The sequence below is a fragment of the Lepidothrix coronata genome, unplaced genomic scaffold, assembly GCF_001604755.1.
Source record: "Lepidothrix coronata isolate B3197 unplaced genomic scaffold, Lepidothrix_coronata-1.0 Scaffold124, whole genome shotgun sequence".
In the NCBI taxonomy this organism is placed as follows: domain Eukaryota; kingdom Metazoa; phylum Chordata; class Aves; order Passeriformes; family Pipridae; genus Lepidothrix; species Lepidothrix coronata.
The window spans coordinates 1,851,875-1,875,646 of NW_016690304.1; the positions used below are offsets into that span (position 1 = coordinate 1,851,875).

At 51.5% G+C, this 23,772-nt stretch overlaps 1 protein-coding gene across 1 annotated transcript in view; it reads left to right on the forward strand.

Moving 5' to 3' along the window:
• The first annotated feature begins 4,657 nt into the window (after positions 1–4,657).
• The window catches only part of CDH23 (cadherin related 23), a 193,116-nt gene continuing 174,001 nt past the window's right edge, over positions 4,658–23,772 (forward strand). The window contains exons 1-3 of the mRNA XM_017826156.1: positions 4,658–4,687; positions 14,191–14,262; positions 18,540–18,617. Coding sequence (XP_017681645.1) covers positions 14,196–14,262; positions 18,540–18,617 — 145 coding nt within the window. The 5' untranslated portion in view covers positions 4,658–4,687; positions 14,191–14,195. The remainder of the gene's footprint in view (positions 4,688–14,190; positions 14,263–18,539; positions 18,618–23,772) is intronic.

Here is a 23,772-nt window from a genome sequence, read left to right on the forward strand (position 1 = left end):
GATTCCCTTGAGGCAACGGTGTGACCAAATTCCCTTTGTGTCCCCTTTTCTGGTTCCCCCCGAGTTGTGGACATGGTGGTCACCTTCTCTTGAGTTTTTATCTTGCTACTCCACTGGGTTACCAGGAAGAGTAAACACAGGTGTGCCCAAGGGTTGGCCAGGAGGGAGGTCATCTTCTACCTGGCACAGCCCTCTGATGCTCCCTGACCCCAAAGAGGGAAGAACCTGGACACACAGCTCAGAGGCCACACTGCAGGGAAGGTGACCCAGAAGGGGGGATGACGGCAGGGGACAGGAGCCTGAGGTGGGGACATGTGGAAGGCTGTGCCTGTAGTAGAAGGCTGTGCCTGCACACGGATTCTCTGTGCCTGTAGATGGCACCTTTTCCTCTGCTGAGGAAGAAAGAATAAACCGAGCGGAAGAAAGAAACTCGAGCAGGTTAAGGTAGGGCTCAAAGCTAAGAGAAAGATGCCTTGGTGTGTGGTGTGAAGAGACTCAGGGTAGTTATCTCCCAGCCCCCAAAGCTGCCCCCTCTCACTGTCGCTGCCCTCGATCCAGGTCACCTGGATCAGCACTGAATCCTCGTTACCTCGGAGTTTACTAACGTTCCCCATCAGTAGGAAATTACATCAAGGGCTGTTTCAAAAGCCAGTGAAAAGCGCTTCCAGCTGCACGGAGAGTTGGTACAAAGGGGTTTTTTGCCCTCACTAACCATTTCTGGAAGCCCAGCCTGAGGCCACAGGGTGCTCTCAGTGCCCTTGGCAGGGGACAGGTCCTGCTGGCTCTGACTTGGGTTGCAAAGGCAGATGATGCATTCTGCAAACAGGCTGCTTCGGGCTCTGCAAAGGGCAGAGCTTCCGAGCTTCAGCCAGGTCCTGCAAGGCTTTTTGGGGCTCACACTTTGATCCCTCTTGCCATGTGTTACCACCATGTGTAGTCCCCACTGCCCTGTCCCAGCTGGGGCTGGTTTATCCAGGGGTAGCTCACCTGGACCCACCTGTAAACGTGAGCTGGTGAATGATGCTACAGAAGTAGGCGTGTGCTACAAAGGTGTGCCCAGCTACCACCCTTCCTATTGTCTCCAGATGGACTATCACCTTACAAAGATGCAATTTGAAACCCAGTACTTTTAAAGGGGAAAAAAGACCCCCAAAACCAGCTGCTTTTTCAGCACTTTTCTTCTCCAGAGAGAGAACTCCAGCAATCCCTTAACTTTGTTCAGCTTTCTCACCAGCCTCCTCCACTCATAAATTCCTAAACAAACAGCATGATCCTAATATTGGCCTTAAAATTCTGTGTGAAATGGACCTGGAAATTAATTTCACACTGGAAAAGCCAGCTCACTGTCAGCCACAGCACAGGTGGTCAAAAAGAAAACTCTATGACTGCTGCACAAATTAATTCTGTGACACGGGCAAGAGGGTAGCACCGGGAGGAGCTGCCCCCTCACGCCACCATCCCAACCCACCCCACGACATGGCATGCTGGAGGGCTGTGGGAGATGGAGGATACCACCATCCCTATGGGGCTTGTGGTCTGAGGGACACAAAACCACTTTGTGTCCCAAAAAGTAAAAGAAGCGGGGGGGGGGGGCATGGGCTGCATGTGCTGAGCATGAAACCCTCCTGCACTTTTGCACAGATTTTATTTACTGGGGGGAAAAAAAGGATGGCAATTTGGGGAAGCACATCAAGGGATCCTTGTGGGAGACTGCTGGGAAAAAGGAGGCGTGAGGAAATGACTGATGGCACAGTATTGCACGGGCTGGTTGTCAGGCAGCTGATGTCCGTGCTGACCCTGGATTCCACAGCAGTACATGGTCCATGGCAAGTAGAAATAATTCAATACCTTGGTGGGGCAGGATTTTCACGTGTCCATATTTCACCCTCTTTCCTTGTGATGATATTTCATCTATTTAGAGACAAACAGTGATCCCACCGCTCACAGCAGAAGGGCTGGGGAAGGCAGAGAGAGGAGTGATACACCGTGGGGAGAGCTGGATGCAGGAATGTTTCGTGGTTAGATGGAAAATGAGCAGGGGAGAAGCCCTGCAGTACAATTTCAAGGTTGAGTGAGTGGTGCCAGGAGGCTGTGAAAGGCTCTGCCGAGCTGCTCCATGTTTGCAGGCAGGGTGGAGAGGGGAGGTCACAGGATTTGCCACCCAAAAAATCAGGTTTAGTAGTAATGAGCCCGTGGAGAAAGGCTGGGAGAGCAGGGAGGTTATGCCATCCCTTCAGCTCCCTGCTTCAGGGTTGGCAGTAATTACGGTGGCCTCCTATCCCAGTAGCAACTGGGAGCATCCCTCTGCTCACAATGCATCACTTTCCTTTATTCCCTTCTTTTCCCAGCTATGAGCCTGTTAAAAGGCACATCCCCCGTGGGCTGGGTCTCAGAGAGATGTGGCTTTCTTCAAACAGGAGCTTGGGAACATCAGCTCAGTGAGTTGGTTTGAGGTCCAGCCTGCACATAGCTATTGCTGTTCCTGCCTGATTTAAACCGAGCTTGACAGGGAGGTACAGATCACAAGACACTGAATTCCTGTGGTTTTCATGAACCTAGGCACTGAAACCCCCCTAGTCCTCCCTTGCCTCCTGCATGGGAAAAGGTGCAGCCTGTACTCCACTGGGAATGGGACCAGGAGCCCAAGCCAGACCCCCAGGCCAGGGCAAACTCGGCTTCGTTAGAGCTGACTTATGTAAAACAGGTGACACTTCTTCAAAGGAGTCAGGATGTGAGCGGAAATCTGTGGTGTGAAGCCAAGGTGTAGGAACTGGGCAAAGATTAGGAAGAAGAGAGGTGTCCTTCTATTTAAATAGAAACCCTGACCTGAATTCACCAGGAGAGTCGTTAAGTGAGACATCCCTTGTGCAAAGGCAGAGGGCTACAGCCATCCAGGCCTGAAACGTGTCTTCAAGTTGCTTAACACATGGTTTTGCTTTGGTTCCTCCCCTCTTTTGCCATTTCTTCCCCTGATTAGTTCTCTGATTGTATGGACGTGCCTGGGATGAACATAATGTAAATACCCTGGCTGTGGGCTATTAAGAAGGCAAGGAAGGGGCAGAGATCCCAGGAGGAATAAACTCCCCAGACTGCAATGGGCTCAGCTCAGTAGGATGCTCACAGCCCCACACTGGTAACAGCCCCACCCTTTGCCCTCCTCGTGACCTCCAACTTCAGTGCAAACGGGGGAGGGCAACTCCTTAACAAACCCAACACAGCCCAGGTGTGATGGGAGGAAATTATGTGCTGGCATCGTCATTAGGGAGCTCATGGCACTCACCTGTTTGCCAGGGCCTTTGGTTTTTAACCCCTAAGCAGCTGCAGCTGTGCCAGGGCTGGCTCTGGGGTGTGGCTTAGCCAGGGCTGAGGGGAGAGCACCAGGACCAGACCTCCGCCCAATTCAAACCAATCTGCCCTGTGCTAATTGCATAATTAGCAAAAGCTGCTCAAGGGAGGCAAAGGCATAATTACCCCCTCCTGCTCCTGTAGAGGTATTTGCCTGCTGATGCTCGGGGAGGAGAGGTGTTGAGGTGAGTAGAGGGGAAGGCTCCCCGTATCCCTGGAAGTGTTCAAGGCCAGGTTGGATGGGGCTTGGAGCAATGTGGTCTAGAGGAAGATGTCCTTGCCCATGGTGGGGGGTTTGGAATGAGATGATTTTTAATGTCCCTTCCAAACCAAACCATTATAGGATTCTGGGATTCCCAGGCAAGGCTCAAAGATGGGCTTTAGCAGCACAAACTGGACTTGCTTAGTGTTTTAATTAAAGAGGTCATGATGGGGTCTGGTGGGATGGTGAAGCTCCTCCAAGTCCCCCGTGGTGGGAGGCTGGTGTGTGTAGCAGGGCAGGACCCAAAGCCCTGACCCTCCTGGGATTCAGGGACATGGAGTCACCCCCTTGGCATGAGGATTGATGTGACTGCAGGTGGCTTTTTATGGCTTTGTTGCTTCCGAGAAGGCAAGAAATGGGGTGTAGCAGTGAGATTTGGCTTGTAGGGAGGTCTCAGGACTGGGGGCAGGAATGTCCTGCCAGATTTAGGAAAGCTAGGAGGGCACGGGGTTGGGGAGGAGCAGTGGCAAGAAGGGTTAGTTGGAAATGTGGATCAGCAGCACGGCAAATGCAACACGGTGTCTGTGGAAACCGAGGAGGCTTCGGGTGCCCGGGGGAGAGGAGCTGGGGAGGGACATTGCGGCTCTCTTGGCACAACGTGCCCGGATCGCCTTCCCGCTCATGTATGATTTACGTGCTCCGGGTCCTGCCAGCTGCTGTTGCACACAGGGCAGATAAATAATAATAATAATATTAACAAGAAAAAAAAAATTCAAACCACCGAGGCTGAGTTGAACTTTGAGTAACCAGCGCCAGCCTCGGACTGAAGTTGTATTTGAAGCAACCGCTGTCTGGGGGCGGGGGGGGCGAGCCCTGGGTTTGAGGGGCGATCCTGGGATCTGGGGGGCTGGGAGTCCCCAGGGAGGGATCAGAAGGGGTGGAAGGTGGAGCCGGCGCTGAAATCCTCGATACCTGGGCAAGGGGCGCTGCGCCACCCGCGTCAGCTCCTCTCGGGCTCCTTCCTTTCCCCTCCCTTTCCTCCTCCTCCTCCTCCCGCGGCGGCTCACGCGGCTCCAGGGCGGCGGGGGGGGAGCAATGGGGGGTCGCCGCTGATACCGGACTCCGACACATCCACCGCAGGTAATGCCCTGCCGGTTTTCCTTATTCCTCGTGTATTTCTTTATTTGGGAGGGGTGCGGGGGGGGGGGGGGGGGGGGGGGGGCGAGGAGGATGCACGGAGGCTTCGGCATCACCCCTTCCCTTTGCCGGGGGGCGGCTTTGCGCGGGGTCCCTCTTGCCAAACCTCGATTTGCTTTCGCTGAGGGGACAGCTTTCTGGGGGGTGAGCCCTGCCATTATTAATATTGTTTTGGAGCGCAGGGAGTCGCTCAGCGCGGTGGTTTCAGCGGCAGGAGAAGAGGGAGCCCAACCTTTCTCCCCTTTTCCCAAAAATAATGCTGTAAATGTGTGATGGTATCTGCTGTCCTGCCCCCGAGGGAGGCAAACACGGTGCCCCCTCCCTCCCCCATCCCCGTCTCTAATTTGCAGTTTGGGCTGCTGAGAAGCTGCAAAGTTTCTGGGATAAGCCGGGGCCGAACTTCTTCCCAGACGTGGGAATGCCGCGCCGCAGCCGCGAGTGGGGGCTGAGCCGCAATGGGAGCGGTGGGATTTTTAAACCCCCTCAAACCATTGTTTAATAGGAAAGCAGTGTTTTAAAACGCTGAATCTCTTCAGAAAACACTTTATTTGGAATTGCCCCCCCCCCCCCCCCGATTCTTGACTTGCTGCTCTTTTCCTTCATCCTCCACAAACCCCGCAATCCTCTTTTCTTTAAATACATGTTCTCCTGACCACCTTGCCAGCCACTCTCGTTTCCCCAAGCTGCTGCTTCTCTCTTATCCACCGGTGTTTTCCGGGAAGGGGATGCTGAAACGGGACATTTCCTATGCTGATGCATGTTTTCTTTATTGTTGGCTTGTTTTTTTCCCCCCCGTGCTGGGGGCAAAGCCGTGTCTGGCAGCAGATTCCCTGGGCAGGAGGGATGTCCAGGGGGGCAGGAGGGCTGACGGAGCTGCCGGAGGCTGCGCGCAACAAGCCAGGCTCCTTCCCCGGATCTTCCCGGTGCGTCCTGCAGCAGCCTGGGATACCTCGTGCATGTAGCCTCGGCACAAGATAGAGCCGGTGCATTAAAAATGTTTTAATTTTTTTTTTTTTTTTGAGGGGGAGGGATGAGGGGGATAAGGTATTCCCATGGGAAGCTGGCATTTGTGAAAATCCAGGTGGGTGTTTTGACAGAGTGAGTTTTACCATTGTCTCTCCTTCCCCCCTGTCCTGGGGAACTCGGGGAGGAGAAATCCCTTTGCAATTCCATTTTCCTTTACCGCCTTCCTCCCTCTTGTTTAGGAAGGCAAATCGGAGGTTTTGTAGCACAAGTCAAGATTGTGTAGTGAAAATATACATTGGTTTGTCTGAAGACCAGGTTGTAAAACACTCTCTTTGTGGGAAACGGTAAAAATTGATGAGCTCTCGTCGTTTCAGATTTTTTTTGGTGATAAGTGGGAACGGCAATGTTTGAAAGAGGTGGGAGCTGTGGAGCTTGGCTGCTGTGGCTGAGCCTGGTAAGGGCACCCAGCCCATGTGCCAAGGGGCTGCACGTCCCTCCCAGGAGCATCCCCTGGATACAGCAGGGATGGAGGCAGCACCAAAACTATTTTCTGGCTGCCCAGCTGCAATAATCTCCAGAGTAATGTCCATGGCATGGCAGTTTCTCTGCTGACCCAGTGGGAGTGTGCAAAGGAAAAGGGCACTGCAATCCCCTTCAGAGCACACCCCTGGAGCAGCCAGGGTGGTGAGGACCTCTTAACTTAAAAAGGATTTAATTTATGAAGTTTCTTAGATGTTCTGTGCAGATGGTCTGGAGCACAGATTATTTTTGAATTTAAGAAGCTTTAGGATATGGGATTGTCTTGATGAGGGGCTGTGACCTCTTAGTAGGGTGTAAAACATCCCAGCTGCTCGCAGCTGGGGTATTGCAGCCGGGCTAATTGAGCTAGAGCTTTGCTTTTGGAGCATAAACAGTTCCATGTGCAACCTTAACTTCTTTGTTTTTTCCCAGTACAATGTCTTGTTTCTTCCAGTAAGACTTTTAATAATGTTGCAGGAGAACTAGGGTTCGTTTTGGGCTTTCATGGTCCAAGACCTACAAACGTGACAATTCCTGCCTTCATTGTTATGTTGTTATTCGACTCTATTTCAGTGTGTAGATTCTGCAACTGAAATGGGGAGAAATCAGGAGTCCCAGTGGTTAAGACTCACCCACATCTTGCAGATGTCCTGGATCTTGCCAGTGGTCTGGTAAGGACCAGGATGCTGTGGCAGGGGCTGGAATAGCATTTATCCGCGGACTGTGCTGAGCTCTAACTGGGCAGGAGTTAGAGCAACACTTGGTTGTGGAGCCTGGTGGCTTGGAGTATGCTGGGGAGAGAGGGGCACTGGGGGCAAATTCCTGGTGGAAATAGAGGGATATGCTAGAGCCTGGGCTGCTGCACCTATGGAAAAGGCATGTAGGAGAGAGACTGAACAGCTTTGAGGGTCCTTAGCCCCATCTGGGGTCTCAGGAGGGCTTGCATGAACAAACCTGTGACCGGTGATGAACTACTGCCATTAATCCAAATAACTCCATCTCTGCTGAAAGCCTTTGTCTTTCTGTTCAATCTCTGCTCTCCAGGGCTGCTCTTCAGGATCAGGGGATGCTTCCCAAGTATCCCTATCTCCCTTTCCCTGTGCTGGCTCTCCCACTTCGTTTTCTCCCTGCTCCTGCAATTCCAGGCAACGAGTGATTAGCCCCAGCGTGCCCGCAGTGTTGCTCCATCAGGCAAAGCTTCCCTGTTCTCAGCTGGAACAGCCAGCGGGCCTTGAAAAGGTCTGGAGCAGCAAAGTGCCTCTCGCTGGAAGTTAAGTGAGCTTTGTGTGAAAGCAGCAAGGACACTTCCCTCTTGATTTGGATGAGGAAAGAAATGGCCTGAGAGGCTTTGCAGCTCTGGTTGCTCAGTGTGAAGGGTTTTTTGTGGGTTTTCTTAGGGTTGTTATATTTTTTTTCCCCTCCCTCTGAAGCATCCCTATTTCCCACTCTTTTTAAGGTCTGCCATTCCAGTCACCATAATTCCAAGCAAACAGCCTTGTTGCTTCTTTTTAGCAATGTAAACATCCAGCATGGAGCTTAGGAGTAGTTGGAGGCAGGGAGATGGGATGAGATCCCAGGTGCACACACAACCCAGGTCCTGGGCTTGGAGCGGTGTCTGCTGTGCTGAGTGTTGACCAAGGGAGATGGAGTTAAATAACTCACCCATCCTCTTTGGCAGGGCTTGAAAAGGCAGTTTGGTGGCTGATTGTGAAGAGCTGGTGGCTCTGAGGCTGATGACTTGCTCTTGGGGTTGATGCTGAATTCTTTATCGTGTCGCTCACGCTGTCATGGGGGGATCTCTTAGGGTGACGTTTGGGCCGTGCTCCCTCCTGCTGCAAAAAGGTGATGCTCACGTTGAAAGCTGCACCTGAACGTGGCACAGAGGGAGGTGCTGTGCCAGTCCCTGCCAGCACATGCCTCTTTTTTTTTTTCTCTTTAATTTTGCTTCACACGTCTTCTTTTTTCCCTTTAAACCCCCAAACCCAGCGCATCTGAGGCGGCGCAGGCAGGAGTGCCCCGGGATCGGTGGCAGTGGTACAGTTGTGCTCACAAATGATGTGTGGCAGCTGGAGCACGTTGGACACTCCTGCGTCGTTTTGATGGCAGTGCTTGGAAGTCCAGCCAGGCTGCTGCCCACCCTCAGTCAGAGGGAAGCCTTCCTCTTCCAGGCAGGGCACAAGAAGAAAGTGTCTGGCATCCCATTCCTGAGCAGGCTTGGAGTCAGGCCTTCAGCATCCTTACATTTGCCACTTTGTCCGTTTCTGTATATTTTTTAAGAGCCTGGAGAGAGATTCCTGTCTTGTGAGACCAGACTCTGTGCGTCACTTCACTGCATTCAGCTTTCTACTTTCTCCCAAAGCAAGAATTCCCACCCATCTTCCCCCCCTTCCTTTTTTTCCTCCCCCTTTTTTTCTTTAAGCCAAACTCTGTTGCTGTTGGCTGCTTTTCCACCTTTTCATCCCACGTTAGCATCATTTACTCCACAGCTTTGCCGTGTTGCCTCCGTGTTGGTGCAGCCCAGGAGAGCCAGGAGCCTGTTGGCTTGGTCTCTGTGCCCCATCCCAGCCTTCCTCCTAATTCAGGAGCTGCTGTTCCAGCTGAAGTGAAGTTTTGTGATGGAAAAATGGTTGCTATGATGCCTATGGTGACTAGCAACCAGTGCTGGAGACTCCATAGAGCCAGTGCTGCCCCACTTAAATAAATTGGGAAGATGCTGCCCTTGCCGTGGAGGGATGGGTGGCAGTGACTGATGCAGCAGGGAATGAGGATTCCCTTCCTGAAGCTCCCAGGGTGTTATTTTAATATTGAATGGATGCAGAAGTGAATTGGATGCATTATTTGACTTTGCTTGGTGATGCCACAGTTTTGTGCTGCTGTGGAGGAAGGCGAGGGTTGCATGTTGCTTATGCAGAGTTGTTGGAATTATCTTGTGGCAGTGACTTGGAAAACCAGTGTCACTTTCAACCTGGACAAAGCTTTCCTGCATGGACTGAGATGTTCTAAGATGTTTTCTTCTGGACCTGGGTTTTCGGTGAAATAATGTGTTAATGTTTCTTGCAGCTAATGTTTGTTTCCTATGGGAAAGCAAATGGCTGGAAGCCCCAACCAAAACGTCCTGGTTTTGAAATGGAAATAAACTGCTGGAACTGTGGGAAACACTTTGGTGTTATGAGTTGTTAGTCAGTAACAGCTCCAGCTTTTTCCCTGGAAGAAACAAGGTTTGAGTACCCCAATTGATGCTGGCTGGGATGTGCAGAGCTTTGTGGGGAGAAAACACCCCTGTCTCCGACCTCAGCCTTACTTTTGGGATGAAGGAAGGACAGAGAGTGTTTTCCATGCTCTTTCTCCTGCAAGTACCACCTCAGGGCTCAGGTGGGTCATTGCAGGTGCCAGCAGCTGTGCCCTTTATTCCCTGTGGGCATCCATGCTTCCCACCATGTGCACACCAATATCCTGGCCTGTATTTATTTAACAAGGAAATTTTATTTCCCCTCGCTGCAGGGAATAGGAGAGGAAAAAAAGGGCAAATTTTTTCACTGGGAACAAATCTCATTTTCAAGAGTCCTGACAAAATGAGCCATAAAATTACAATATTTCAAAGTGCTTTGTAATTCTAGTGGGGACGGCTCTTCATCATGGAATCTGAAAGCTCAGAAAATATAAAACTCATTAGATTAAAATAAACCACCTACCGCACGAAAGAAAAGCTTATTTATCAATATCAATTTACCTCTGATTACCCTGTTCTGCAATTTGTTATTTTGGGGAATTATGATTCGGGTATGGCTCATGCCAATATGGGGGTGGGAATAAAAAAATAAAAAAAAAAATCAAAATTAACTTGTAATTTTTTTTTCCTTTTGAATCCTGCTTATTGTAAAGCCCTGACCAAGAGGCAATTGTAATAAGAAAAGGTGGATTTCTGGTGGTGCTTGTTTTTAAGGAGCAGAGGGATGGGGAAGCTGGGAAAGCAGAAGTGGTTGTTTTTCGGTGTGAGGGATGATGGCAAGTGATGTGCTTTGCTGAAGGGGATCTCAGGGGTGCTTCCTTGGATGCGTGTTTGGTGGCTGGACCGTCTCCTGGCCACTCTTCCAAGGGGACCACAGTGGTTGGAGGAAGCTTGGGAGAGTGGGCACGGATGGGGTGCTGGGGAGAGAGGTGTCCTCCAGGAGCCAGATGGATTCCACGGACACGGTGGCATCCTGGTGGCACCTCAGGTACTTCCACCCTGCCTCCAAAGGAGCGAATCCTGTGGGTGGGCAACGCCGGCCGCTGGGCTTCCCTTTCTGGGGGACGTCGTTTGTGTTTCATCACCGGAAAAGGGGCTTTTTGGGAAGGCACATAGTTTTCTCTCGTGGAAGCCGTTTGGGAGATGCTTTGATTTACGCTTCCATTTCTTCTTTATGCTCCTGGAACAGCGCGGAGCAAAGGGGGAGAGGCTGACACTGTAAATCCTGAGGTGCAAGTGCTGCGGTGCTGTTTGGGGAGGGGAAGACCAGGTTGGGGGGAGAGGGGCCAGGGACTCAGGGAATGATTAAAGAAGCTCAAATGTGGAGCATCTCTGCCAGCCCAGCTCCAAAACCGCAGCTCTGATGGAGGCAGCGAAGTGTTTTGTGTGTGGAGCCGCTCTCATATCCAGGGGCCCAGCAGTGCCTGTGAAAATAACCAGGGCAGGTGCAGAGCCCTGAAGCTGATGTTTAGGCACCCCAAGAGCAACCCATGGCCTGGGCTTGAGCAGTGGGAGCATCTCAGCTCTGGTGTTTCACGGAGGTGAGATGGTGGGAGGCTCTTGGAGGACCACTGGCATGGGGGCGTGCCAAGGGCTGGAGCTGGCACTGGCTGGTCTCCATCTGTGTCCCCACATTTAGGGATGCAGTGATGCTGTTTAAGTAGCAAAAAGCCACTTCCCGGGCTTGGGAAGGAGGCATTTGGGGAAAGCAGGCTGAAAAACCTCTGCTTGACCTGAGCTGGTTCCTAAACTTTCAAGCCTTGGACTCATTTGTGGTGTTTCTTCTGGTTCCCATCCATCACCATTTACTGAGGCTCTGCTGCTCTGTGTGCCCCAGGGAGCAGCTGCCAGTGGATGGGGAAACCTCTGGTTTCACTTTAGTGCTTTGGCAGCCAGGAGGCAACAGTTGAGTTCCCAGGGACGACTTGCCCAGAGACATTATTATGCTGGAAACCACACGGAATGCTTCCTCCAAAGAGCCTCTTTCAGGCAGAAGGTGCAATTTAATATGCTCTTAGTCACAATTTTTAAGTTCTCCCCGGAGACTTCTCGATCCCATTCCTTAAATTTGCAATATTCGAGTGAACCATCTCGGGGAACCAGTGAAGAGCTGCAATATTAATGAAGACAGAGAAAATCAAAATGACATTTCAGGCAATTACTTACATAATGAAGTGACTGACTTGGAATATACAATATTTAGATTTATCAGGACACTCGAAAGGGGATGCTGTCAGCTGCCTTGATTTCTGCATCACGTAAATTGTTTTTCCACTGCCCTGTTGCTTTTTAAACACGGGCTGTGAAGCCGGAAAATAATGTTTCCGCTCACTTGGGCTGATAGTGGTGCTGCTTGAGAAGAAAGTTAGTGTTCTCCTCAATGGCATTTTGGCACTGCAGAAGACAGAGAAACTCATTTCTATCCTATCCTCACTGGCTGCAGCATGGCGAGCTTGGGCTCTGCACCCCAGGTTTGATGCTGGTCAGGGGGGATGCAGGGGTCTGAAATGGGGATGTTGTCTATATCTGAGATTTCTCCTCCCCAAAACTTATTAAAACAAGGGAGGAAATTGAGATGCTTGATGTTTTGCTCTATTAGAAGAATCTGTTCTGCTTTTGTTGGCCGGATCTAAAGATTTAAAGGGCCTATTAGGATGCCTGGCTCCTGGGGAACTGGTGATTTTTGTTTAGAAATTGGTTTTTTGGATGCTCTGCTGATACTGAGCACTCAGAAATCAGAAGCTTGTTGAGGGGTGGAGGTTTGAACTCTCCTGCCCTTTCCCTGTTTGCTGGGGAGGCTGGCATGATACACCTAAAAGTGAAGCCCTGCCAACCCCAAATGTCTTCTCAGGCTTGCACTGAAATTCCTAAAGATGCACAAAATACACCACAGCACCATTTCTCTTGCCTAGGCACAGACCTTTCCTCCCAGATGTTTTCTCGTTGGAAAATAGCTGAAGAAATTAGAATTTCAGGCCCTTTCTGCAGTGACAGAATTGTTATGAGCTGTCTTCTCTGACACATCCATCAGTAAAACTAAAATATGTGTAGCTATTGCTTTGAAGGTCCTGTAGGAGCATCCATGAGGGTGCCCATGAATCTCTTGGGGGGCAGTGGAGTGCAGAACCCTCCACCTTAGCTGGGCTCCCAGCTGCAGTGCCACGTGTTGGGATAACTGCCTGTTGGCATTGTATTTAGTCTGTATAGAGCAGGATGCTGTGAAGGGAAGGCTGAGCTGCTGCCTTTGGGGTAAATGGAGAGGAAAAAAGTTAAGTAAGGCCAGGCTGGATGAGGTTTGGAACAACCTGATGTTGTGGAAGGTGTCCCTGCCCATGGCAGGGGGGTTGCATCTAGATGGTCTTTAAGGTCCCTTCCAACCTAAACCATTCTGTGCTTCCATGAATGGTGGGCAAAGGTGGTACCTCGGGTTTATGGATGAGCTGTCTGTCTGGATGCTCCCCCGGTGGGAATCACACGTGTCACAACAGTGTATTCAGGTCTGTTGCTTTAGTGATCTGTCCTCCAAGTGCTGCGAGCGCCAGGTGAACCAAAACTTGTTGTGCATAGGACCAGTTGCGAGTGTAACGAGTCCCTGCTTGAGCTGGTGAATGGAAAGAGGGATTTATTACTCGTTTCAGCCCTCTCTGCTCTGGCCAGCGCTTTATCTCAAGTGGGAGCTACTTCTGTGTTTAACTGTGGGTTCATCTCTGTGCTCGCTGTCCCCAAGGATGGCTGTCACCTCTGTGCTCTGTCCCTGGGGCTGCCGCTGCATGGATGTGCTGTGCTGGTGGGAGAACATTCCACTGCCCCACAACTTGCACGGCACCCACAGAAACACAGAGAGCTTCAGAGACGGGTCACTGCAGTGTCCTGTCAGCCTCAGGCTCTGTGTGAGCTGCCCGGGGGTTTCCTTGTGCCTGTCTGCTGTGTGCAATGTATATGATTTATGCTTGCCCCTGGGGTGGGATGTTTTAAGATCCACATGTACGAATTTACTTCCAAAGTGGGACTTTGCTGAGGTTTTGTGGGATTGGTTCGGAAAAAGCTTTGGATGTGGTGGTCTGAACCCTGAGCGAGAATGTGGCATTGTGTGTGTAGCTCCTTGGCACTGTTTTATTCTGGTGCCTCATCATGAGGAGCCTTGTGCTGTATTGAATGGGAAGCTGGGGAAATTTGGGAGGCAGAGATGCAGGCATGTTTGCCGGCCTCTCTGCTTCCCGTGCTCCTGCAGTGGCTGTTCTGCAGCCACCCAGGTGGTTGAAGAGGTTTGAGGGCCTCTGCTTTGTCCTCCCAAATCCTGGTGCCTCTCCAGTGATTCTGGGTCAAGCTTCCCGTGCCGCTCTGCCAAATCATCTTAAATCCTTGGTGCTGACAGCTCGCTGCTGTGTCGCTCCCGGGTTGCAGCAGCTCTTCCTTACCCTCAGCATCTCCCTTCGCTGCTGGAGCAGCTCATCTCAGCTGGGGCTCCTCCTGTCCTGACCACGGAGGTCACCGTGGCTCATCCCCTCGCAGCAGAGGAGCCCTTGGAAAGTGGGAAAGAAAAAATGGAGCCCCTGCCCCAGGTTAATCCTGGTTTTGATTTGGCGCTCGCCAGGAGGATGGTTGGGGCTGTGTGACCCGAGAAACAAAGCGTTGGTGTCCTGAGTGTCCCCTGGGGCACCGAGCCTGGTTTGGAGAGACAAGGTCACATCCATGGAGTGCTGGACTTGACACTGCCTTTGTTCTTTGACAGGAACCATGAAGCGTCGCGCTGCCGCCGGCAACTTGCTGCTCCTCCTCTTGCTCCTGGAGCTGGTCTGTCTGGGTAAGTCATCCTGATGTCTGTCCAGTGCTCTCTCCCTGCTCCAGGCTAGGGTTTGCAAGGAACAAAGGTAATAATTGTTGTGTTTGTGGTCTCCTGATGGCTATGCAAAGCAGCATTGCTGGGGTGAAGGAGGGATGTGGCTGGTATGGGTAAGCAGATCTCTGCCTCCATCCCGCAAAGTCCTGGGGACCTGCACATCATGCTCCTGCTTTTCTTGCAGTCATTACTGACTGCACACCTGGCATCAGATGGCCCTTCCTGGGAGAGAGCAGGTGGGACTGGAAAGAGCCTTGGAGGAGGATGGATGTTCTGGTGAACCCAGCAGTGGTAGTGCTCCTGGTGTATCTCAGTTGCGAGCCCTTGGCAAATTAAAGGTGTGGATTCACCAAGTCAAAGCTGGTGGTGGACCTGGCATCAGGTCAATTTATGTAAATAAACCCTGAAGAAACCTAGAGGGAGTGATCACAGGCAGGATGTAAAGCAGAAGCTTGTTAGCTGTTCAGCAGCAGAGGTGTTGCTGGCAGGGCTCTCTCTCTGCTTTCAGCAGCAGAATTGTTACCTGAACTGTGCTTTAATATATACTGGAGGGGAAATAACTCTTCTCCAAGCTGCAAAACCCCTTGTCTAATTCCAGATGGAGGGAAGACAGGGTTGTGGGCTGGCAGAGCCTCCACAGTCAGCTCTCTTCCCACTGTTTCTCTGGGTCTTCCCTGGCATGGGGGCTCCTGGCAGGGAGCTGGTGGGACAACAGCCTTTTGGTGTAAAAAATGTGCCTTTCGAGACAGGTTTTGGCATATCACAGGGTGCATAAGTACTGGAAATGTACAGCAAAGCTCCGTGAAAATTGGGATTGTTACACGAATGGCCTAAAACCCCTGGGTGCTGGTGGGGGAGAGGGTGGCTGGGCAGGAGCTTGCCTGTGTGGCTCTTGCTGATAAACAATAGTGAGTGTGTCCAGTTGATAGCACCGTGCCCTTTGGAATAAAGGCTTTTTTCCCCCCTTTCTTCCCCTCCTGAAGCCTCAAGATGGCTTGCCCAGATTGGCAGCCTGATTAAGCAGTCAGTGGATGACATTAGCTGTGACTGACAGGCGCAGTCAATCTCCCTGTGGTGTCGTGTTGGATCAAGTGTAGCCTTGCTGGGTAACTGCCCTGTCACTCCTCTGGAAGGGGGAAAAATGAGTAAAAAAAGACAACACAGCGAGTCCTTTGGCCCCTGGAGAGATCACTTCCCACGAGTGTCCAGTGTGTCCCATTGGAAGTGGGGTGGTGGGTTTTGCCTGCCTGGTTGGGGACTTGCTCCTTCATTGCAATAACAAGCTGCAAAGCCTTGAAGAGGCAGCACATGGAAACGGGGATTTGGAGGCTTACAGCAGAGCAGTGTTCCAGTCCTTCTCTCCTAAACCCTTCTCAGGGCTTGGTTGTCATCTCCTTGATAAGCAAGTGCTGGCACAACTCCTGTCCCTGGGACAGGGAGAATTGTGTGGATGCCCTGCCATGCTCCCTGGGGACTGCAGGTGATGGAGCTCCTCTTCCCAGGAGATTTACAAAGCTCCTGGCAAAGCCATGAGCTGGGTAAATGCACAAGTGCAGCCTGAGTGGGCTTAGAGTGTTGTTTGGAAGAGGCTGGTTTAGCTCTGGCTTGGCAGTGGGGTCTCCCTGCTCCTATGTGGCTACTGCTGCAGTCACTGGAGATGAGCAGAAACCTCCATCCTCTCAAGTTAGGAGGGACTAAGGGGTCCAGGACTGCCATGCTCTCACACCAGCAATGGTCAAGGATGTGAGTGCTGACTCTGGAGGGCAAAGCCAACAGCAGGTTTTACGGGGGTAACGTGGAGCAGGCATGGAAGACACACACCTGCAGGGAAGAAAATGTCCCAGAGCATCAAAACAGCATTGATTGTGGTCCCTGGGAGCCTGCTGGCAGCTTGTGAAGGAGCAGAAAAGGGTTACAGGTGTGTGTGATGAAGTGATGGTTTTCTGCCAATGTGCAGAGAGCCATGTTAGAATCACAGAGTGATTTGGCTTGGAAGAGACCTTAAAGATTGTCAACTTCCAACCCCCCTGCCATGGGCAGGGACACCTTCCACTATCCCAGGTTGCACCAAACCCCATCCAGCATTGCCTGGACGCTTCCAGGGATGGAAGCATCTTCATGGCGGCCTCTGGACTAGCTCCAGCAGATCCACATCCTTCCTGTTCTGAGGGTACTCCTCCTTTTCTTGAGGGCTATAGGGATGGTACATCTCAGGGTGTAACTGGATGGTTGTGTAAGTCTACCAGAAGGAAAATCCAGCTGCTGATCCACTAGATGAAGCCACAGATGATGGTTGGATCACAGTGATGCCTTTGGGAAAGCACGAACTTGCTTTTAGGATATGTGGCATGTGGTCGTGATTCCCAAATTAATTTCTGCGAGAGGGCAGGTGTCAAGAAAGCCAACAGAACATTGATAGCTCTGGGTTGAATGTGAAAGGAAAACTCCTGGCCATCCTAAATTGAGCAGCAGGACACGTGTTGGGAGCCTTGTGTTTTGCAGAGCAGCTCAGTACCTTTTGGCAGCACCCAGGTTATGGGGGTAAGAGCTCGTGGCCACATCTGAGACAGGGAGAAGTTCCTGCAGGCATTCCATGGATGCAGCCCTTGGCAGTGGTCTGGGCTATGGGGGAGCTGGAAGTAGCCGTGGTTGGGATGTGAGTGTTGAGACTGGCCAGGGAGACAGGGCTGATGGGGCTGTGGCTTCAGCCACAGCTTCCCTTTGCTATTTTGGGGGCCTGTCTTCCATTCATCATAGAACACATCTATCAACATGACCTATTTTTTTGTAGCATCCAAATGCTTCCTCTCCATCTCCTCTCATCACGCGCTGCCCTTTGGAATTCTGGCAGTGTAGTGACAGCCCTGCTCTTTATCCTGGGATTTGCAGCCCAAAGCAGTGGCCTGCCTCCAGGCCCTCCTTCTGCATTTCCCAGCTCTCAGTTGCCACTCGCTCTCCTCTCTTAACACACAGATCCTGTGTGCTGGGTGGTTTGGACACCTCCCAGCACCTGCTGCAGCTGGGTTTGGAAAGCACAATTCATTTTTAGTTTTAGTGGTGATATTAAGAAATGTATTTTGAAATAGAGGGGTTTGCAGAAGTGAGTCCTCTGTGCTAAGGGCTGCTTGAGGTGTTTTAGCTTCATTTGCCCCCTTCAGAGCCTGCTGGCCCCAGCGTAGCAGCCAGTGATGTGGGTGCTCCAGAGCCCCCAGAGATGCCGTTAGCTCTAAAATAACCCACTTTGTCAGGGTGCTTCTCATTTTCTTTCCAGATACTTAACTCCAGAGGCTGAGATTTAAATGTGCCTTTGCAACAGCACTGCTTCCAGTGCTTTCCCACTTGTCAAGGTGTTTAACCAACCTGGTGCCTCAGGAAAGAAGGCAGTGCTGACTGAAATCCTTGCCTTGTTATGGAGGGAGCCCTGGAGGAGCTTGGGCTGCTCCCCCATCCTGTGCCCATGTCCCCCCAAGCAGGTTTGTTTGGATGCACACCTGGGACCTGTGTTTGAAAGGTCTTAGGAGCACCTCCCTCCGTTGGGAGCTCGGGCAGGCAAAGGAGATGCTGGTCTCGTCCTTGTTTCTGAAAGTGGGATGCCGAGCACACTCAGACAAACCTTCTTGGAAAATCGTTGTGTTTCTCTCCTACCTCCTTTTTCCCTGCATCCCTCGAACAGTAGATCTTTCCTGGTTGACTCTTTCCCTGGCTCAGGCTACAGCTGTTGCTCTCCTACGTGCTCTGCACTTGACTCTGTCACCTAATGAGGCTGCGGTCTGGGGGCAGGCTCGGAGCTTCCAGCTCCATAAAAAGGGAGTGGAAAGAAGTGAGCCTGGTTATTAAAGGTGAAAGGAGGCAATTAGAGGGAAGGGCGACTGGGTGATGGGAGACGGAAGGTGCAGGGGGTTTGCTGGGGTTGCTGATGAGGCGAAAGGCTCTCGAAGGCATTAATCAGGCAGTAAAACAATAATGGATGTTCCCAGTCCCTGAGCTGTCGGCTTCCCCCTGCCCCTCTGCCTCCACCCTGCAGAGGAAAATACCAAAACCAGAAAGGCCTGTAGAGGGAAGTGACTCCCCAGCTAGCTTCTATGGGGGACCTCATGGTGCTTTCTGTCCTCCTGCTATCCCCTATCTCGGGGTTACCCCACACCATCACAAGCCTGGTCCCCCGTGTGCATTCCCGAGCCTTTCCCAGCTGTGCTGGCCCATGCCAGGGAAATAACTCCTTGCTTTTGTCCTCTCCCTAGGTCAGGGCAATCGGCTGCCATACTTCATCAACTACTTCTTTGACACCTACCTGCTGATCAATGAGGACACACCTGTGGGTAAGTAGGATGCGCCCATGGGCAGGGGGGTGTCTGCTGCTGCCTTCCCCCCCAAAAAAATGGAAAAGCATTGAAGGAATGCTTTTGTTTTGATTGACAGATGTAGCTTTTCTTTCTTTCTTTAGCTGGGGATTGGTTTTTAGTAAATGCAGAAATCGACCCGGTCACTCTCGGCGCCTTTCCAGGCTCTCAGTCCATTAAACTTGTGGTCTTCAATCAGGGCTCGTGACTGGCTTCTAATGTGGGAGGAATCGATTGGGAGCGGAGGGCATCTGGGATGGAGGCCGTGGAGGCCCCTTCTCACATCTGCTGCTGCCTCCAGCCGTGCAGCCTGAGCAGCACCCTCCCAAAAAAGGACTCTTGCTGCACCCACGTCATCCCCAGAGCTACTGAGGGTTGGATGATACGGGAGAGGTCCCCTCTAGTGACCTCTCAGCTCAACCAGGGCTTTCAGCTGAGCCTTCTGTCCCTTCTTGGGGTCCCCTTGGTTGCACATTTGCAGCCCATGGTGTCCTGCTGAGTGGGATTTAGGGACAGAGCAAGCAGGCAAGACATGGAGTCTTGGTAGCAAGTTTGGATAGGTGGTGAAGGCTCCTGGGTAGTAGCTCTGCACAGAGAAGTCCTGGAAAGGGAGAAGGAGGGAGAACTGGTTGGGAACAGCTTAATTGAAGCGCTTCCTCTTGGAAGACCTTGTTCTCCAGGTACTTTTGCCTGAAATGCCTTATGGGAATTGGACTGAACTTCTATTTTGTCAGAAAATAGGGGAAGATTTCTGACAGTCTGCTTTCCAGTGAGACCTTGTGCAAGTCAAATTGCTTTTGGAATTACTTTGGGGCTTGAATTTTTTTTTTTTAAACTTTGTGTTACACTGTATATATATATATATATATATATATATATATAAACTGACTCTTAAGAATATTGGCACCCTGGAATTTTGTTTCCAGATGCACTGGAGAGAAATGTCAGCCTGGAAAGTGTTGACAAACAGTGTTTCTGTGTGTCCTGCTGTGGGTGGGTGTTCTCTGAGTTCAGACTTATTAACTTTAAAAAAAAAATAGGTATTGTCTGGAAACACTTTTCTTGGATCCCGAGTGTGAGTAGCAGAACAGTATGTGGCGCCGGTTCCCTAGAAAAAAAAGGTGCCTCCTTTTTCGAGGTCTGCTCAAGTGCCCATCCCCATGATGTACCTCCCCACAGCATCCCCAGGCTCAGCCCTGCCTCACACCCAACTCAGCAGCTCCCTGCTTGCTGCCTGCTATGCTGAAAGGGATCTTAAGCAACAATTAAGAGATCATTCCCCCTCTAATCACTTACAAGAGTAAATTAGTCTTGTCAGGAGCTATTAAGACAGAGAGCTCGGAATTCATTAGGTGAGATTGGGCTGAGGGAGCTGCTGGTGCTGCTGCCGGTCCAGGCTGATTAATTTCTCCCAAAACATCATCAATGCCCATCTGTTTCATTTAGGTCTGGGGAGAGCAATTTTCAGGTGGACTGACCCTCTAGTCAGTTATTTCACCCAGAAGTAATGGGAACACACACACAGGTGTGGAGGGAATCGGAGACGTGAGCTCCAGGAAGGCAGAGGTGCTGGGCAGGGAATTGCAGGAGATGGGGGGAGATGCCTGGAGAGAAGGATGAGGAGGAGGGCTGATGACTGGTTGGGCTGTGGAGGCATGGGCAGGAGGAGGTCCTGAGAGAGCCCAGGCCAGCTGCCAGCAGCCGTGTCGCCGTGTGTTCTACGCAGAAAGCGGGAGTACCGGGTTAACGGCCCTTGGAGGAAGAGTTTGAAGGAGAGGGACTGTCCATCTTTATCGTGCTGCTCATTGCCTTAAGCAAAATCATTCCAAGGGCCATTTCTTTTAATCCCAAACCCTTTGGAGGGCTGTGGATAAGGGAAGAGTGGTGTGGCTCTGGATGCCAGGTGAGTTGCTGGAGGGCCCTGGCGAGGTGTGATGTGAGCTGGGAGGGCGTTGCTGCCGCTGGGGTTACCTGCAGCCCTGCATTTGTCAGAAGGTGGGGATGGGCAGGCAGCACTCTGGGCTTCTCTTGGTTGGGGTCCCTCCTGCTGCCAAAGGAACGTCTTCTTAGCATAATGTAATGACTGCAGTCTAATTGCCCAGCAAATGGATTTGCTGTGAGCAGGACAGGAATGGGAAAATGAAGATGATCCATCATGTCAGGTCTGTAACTAGCCTTATAACCACCTAGCTTGGATTCACCCGAGTTTCTCTGAAAGCTTTCATGCCTCAACGCCTTGCAAAATGCATGACAAAAGAGGCCATTCAGACGAGTGCAATTCCACTTTCCCTTCATCCTAGCGATAACATTTTAGCATGACTGGAATAATGTTGTCTTAAAAGAGTGGGAAACACTTTAACCATTGCACTTGAGGTGATAACATGCACTTGGCCTTGCTCTTGGGCCATGTCATGTCAGGGACACAGTCACTTGGGTGGGCTGGGGACAATGTGTCCCTCCTGCTCGTCAGACCTTGGTAACACATGCCTTGCTTAAAACTAGGAGTAAATCTGAATCTTAGGCCAGGTTGGATGGGGCTGTGAGCACCTGTCGGAGGTGTCCCTGTTTATGGCAGGGGATTGGAAAGAGATGATCTTTCAGGTCTCTTCCAACCCAAACCATTCTGTGATTCTGTGAAGGACTGGTGTCCTCTGTAAAGGCTGAGCAGTGGATGACATGGGGAAACCCACTGGGATGAGCATTCCCTGGGCAATGTGTGTGTGAAAAGATGCTGGTGAAGCTGCTGACAGCACTGGGGACAGCTGGCAGGTGGGAGGGCTGGGCTCTCCTGGGACTTCTCCAAGGCTGCTGCTTGATTCCCTGAGTTATTCCTGGGCAGCAGAGAGCATAGCTGAGGCTCTTGGCTCACTGGGATGCTCTCCTGAGAGCCTCCATTGACTGGTGGGATGCTCAGCCCTGGGTCCCCAAAGTTGGCTGCCTCAGCATCTCGTCCTATGTGTGAACCCGTGGCAGAGCAGGGCTGAGGAGAACCCCCAGCTCAGCAAGTCCCACAGTCAGGGCTGCTGAGAGCAACAGCCTCGAGGGGTGCTGGCTCAGCACAGTGTGCAGTGACCGAGGCTGTGTTTGCTGCTCAGAACCTCCTTTTCCTTCCCTTTGGCTCTGTGCCTCTCCCAGGAGGCACAGGTCCTGCTCTCCATCCCCTGGGTTCCCCGTGCTCGGAAAGCAAGGCGGATGGATGGCTGACAGGGAATTTCAGGGTCGCTCCTGCTCCCTTTTTGCTATGTGCAGTTTTTGCTGAGCTGAGAAACACTGTGGCTCTGGGTATTTCTCCACTAAATTTGGAAGGGCAGAGCTGAACCTTGCTCTTTTTAAGCCCGACTTCAAAATGGGTTGTAGTGGACGTTTCCCATGAAGTTGTGTCCTAGTGTTTCACAAGTTGTGGCTCTCATTGTGCCTCTGAGGCTGTTGCAGCCTAAGAGGAGCCAGGGATAGTGGAGTAGCACTGAGGTGTAGATGTACTTTGTTGGCTGGTGGTGATTAAAGGGTGTAGGTTGGCGTGTGACACCTCGTGCCTGCTGGGATGGAGAGTTATTTCACAAGAAAACTGAAGAGGAACATGGTATTTAGCAAACAGGGTTCTGGCTGGTGACTCTTCACGTGGATCTGAGGCAGCACAACCCTCTGATATTTGTGGATGACTTGACTTGATTCTCCATCCTAGGCGAGGACCAGGCTTTTCTTCTCCAGGCAGGGAAGGCTGCCATCCTCCACACACTGTATCTGTCCTTTCCAAAGCAATCCTCTCTTCCAGCACATCCTTTTGCTGCAGTGCTCTGGTCCTGGACAGCCAGATGCTTTGGCACTCAGGGATGGTCCCCGGGGGTGCTGGGCCACTCAAGCTGCTGCTGAAGATATGGTTATCTGTGTGGTATTGAGCACGGGCTAAACCTGTTTGATCCCACAGCTGTAGGCATCTGTAGGCTCCTCCATGGCACTTGCCTAATGCATCACGGGAAGGAAAAAGGAAAAAAAAAAAAGCTGGCTCTCTGGTCTCTGCATCCTTCTGGGCTGATTAAATCGTTTCAGAGCTCAGATATCCATGCATGAGGCTTGGGGGCCATCTGTTGGGGACAGCTTTTGATGGACTGGTTATCTGAACACGGCGCAGCCACGGGACCCTTCTCCCTTAAGTGTCTCCTAGCCTCCCCCCCCCACTCTTGCAGGGATATGCTGCTGTTGCTGGAGGGGGAGAGCTGTTGCTGCTCTTGTGTCCTTCTTGCTCAAAATTAAGTACTAAAGCTAAAAAGAGAAAAATTAATGTCGGTGCACCACGGGGTTAAAAGTCACAGTGGCAGGACCAGAAAGTACCCTGGGCATGCTGTTAATGAGGTGCTAATTGGGTAGCAAGGAGGTGGGGCTCAGGGAATGGCTTTAAAGCTTGGGGTTAACGCCTCCAGGAGTAAAGCAGCACGGGGCACATCGGGAACATGAGGCAAGAGCCTCTGTGAACAATACAAGGTGGGCTGGCTTTTGGCAAAATTTGGCACGTTGGAAGGTGCTTTTGGAAAACATGGTGGCCCCTGGTAGTAGAGTGGATGGAGAGCTTGGAAAAGCCTCCTTGACTGTAAGAAATGTGTATTAAAGCAGTGGCTGTGCCCTCTTCACACCGGTGCTGCCGGGAGCTCCCTTCCCATGGCTTCAGACTTGGCTGAATCTGTGGACTGGGGCCTCTGTGCCTTTGTTTGGTCTAATTAAAGACAGCCCCTGCCTTCCCTTTAGAGGTGCTCTATCCAAGGTCACTGTGCAGTGGATTAGACTTCCGTCCAGCCTCACCAGCTCCAGCCAGGTGTCACTGCCCTCCCCACAGCCAGGGCTGCGCTCAGCTGGTAGCAGGAAAACCATCCCTGTATTTTGTGTGTGTGTGTTAGTTTGCTGGAACAGCTCCAGAAATGCTCCACAGGAAAGATCATGCCCTATCAGGAAGGCAAGGTGGGAATGTGAAGTGGGAGGAAGGTGAGAGCTGAAAGCCAGGAGACCTTTTCCCACCCCAGCGACACCAGTGTTGAGATTGGTCGAGATCTGTTTGTTAAGGGTTTTTCTTCTAGTCTGCAAAGCTGATTTGCAGCCAGACCAGCGTTCAAGTATAGCTGATGGTGGGATTACTACAAGATAA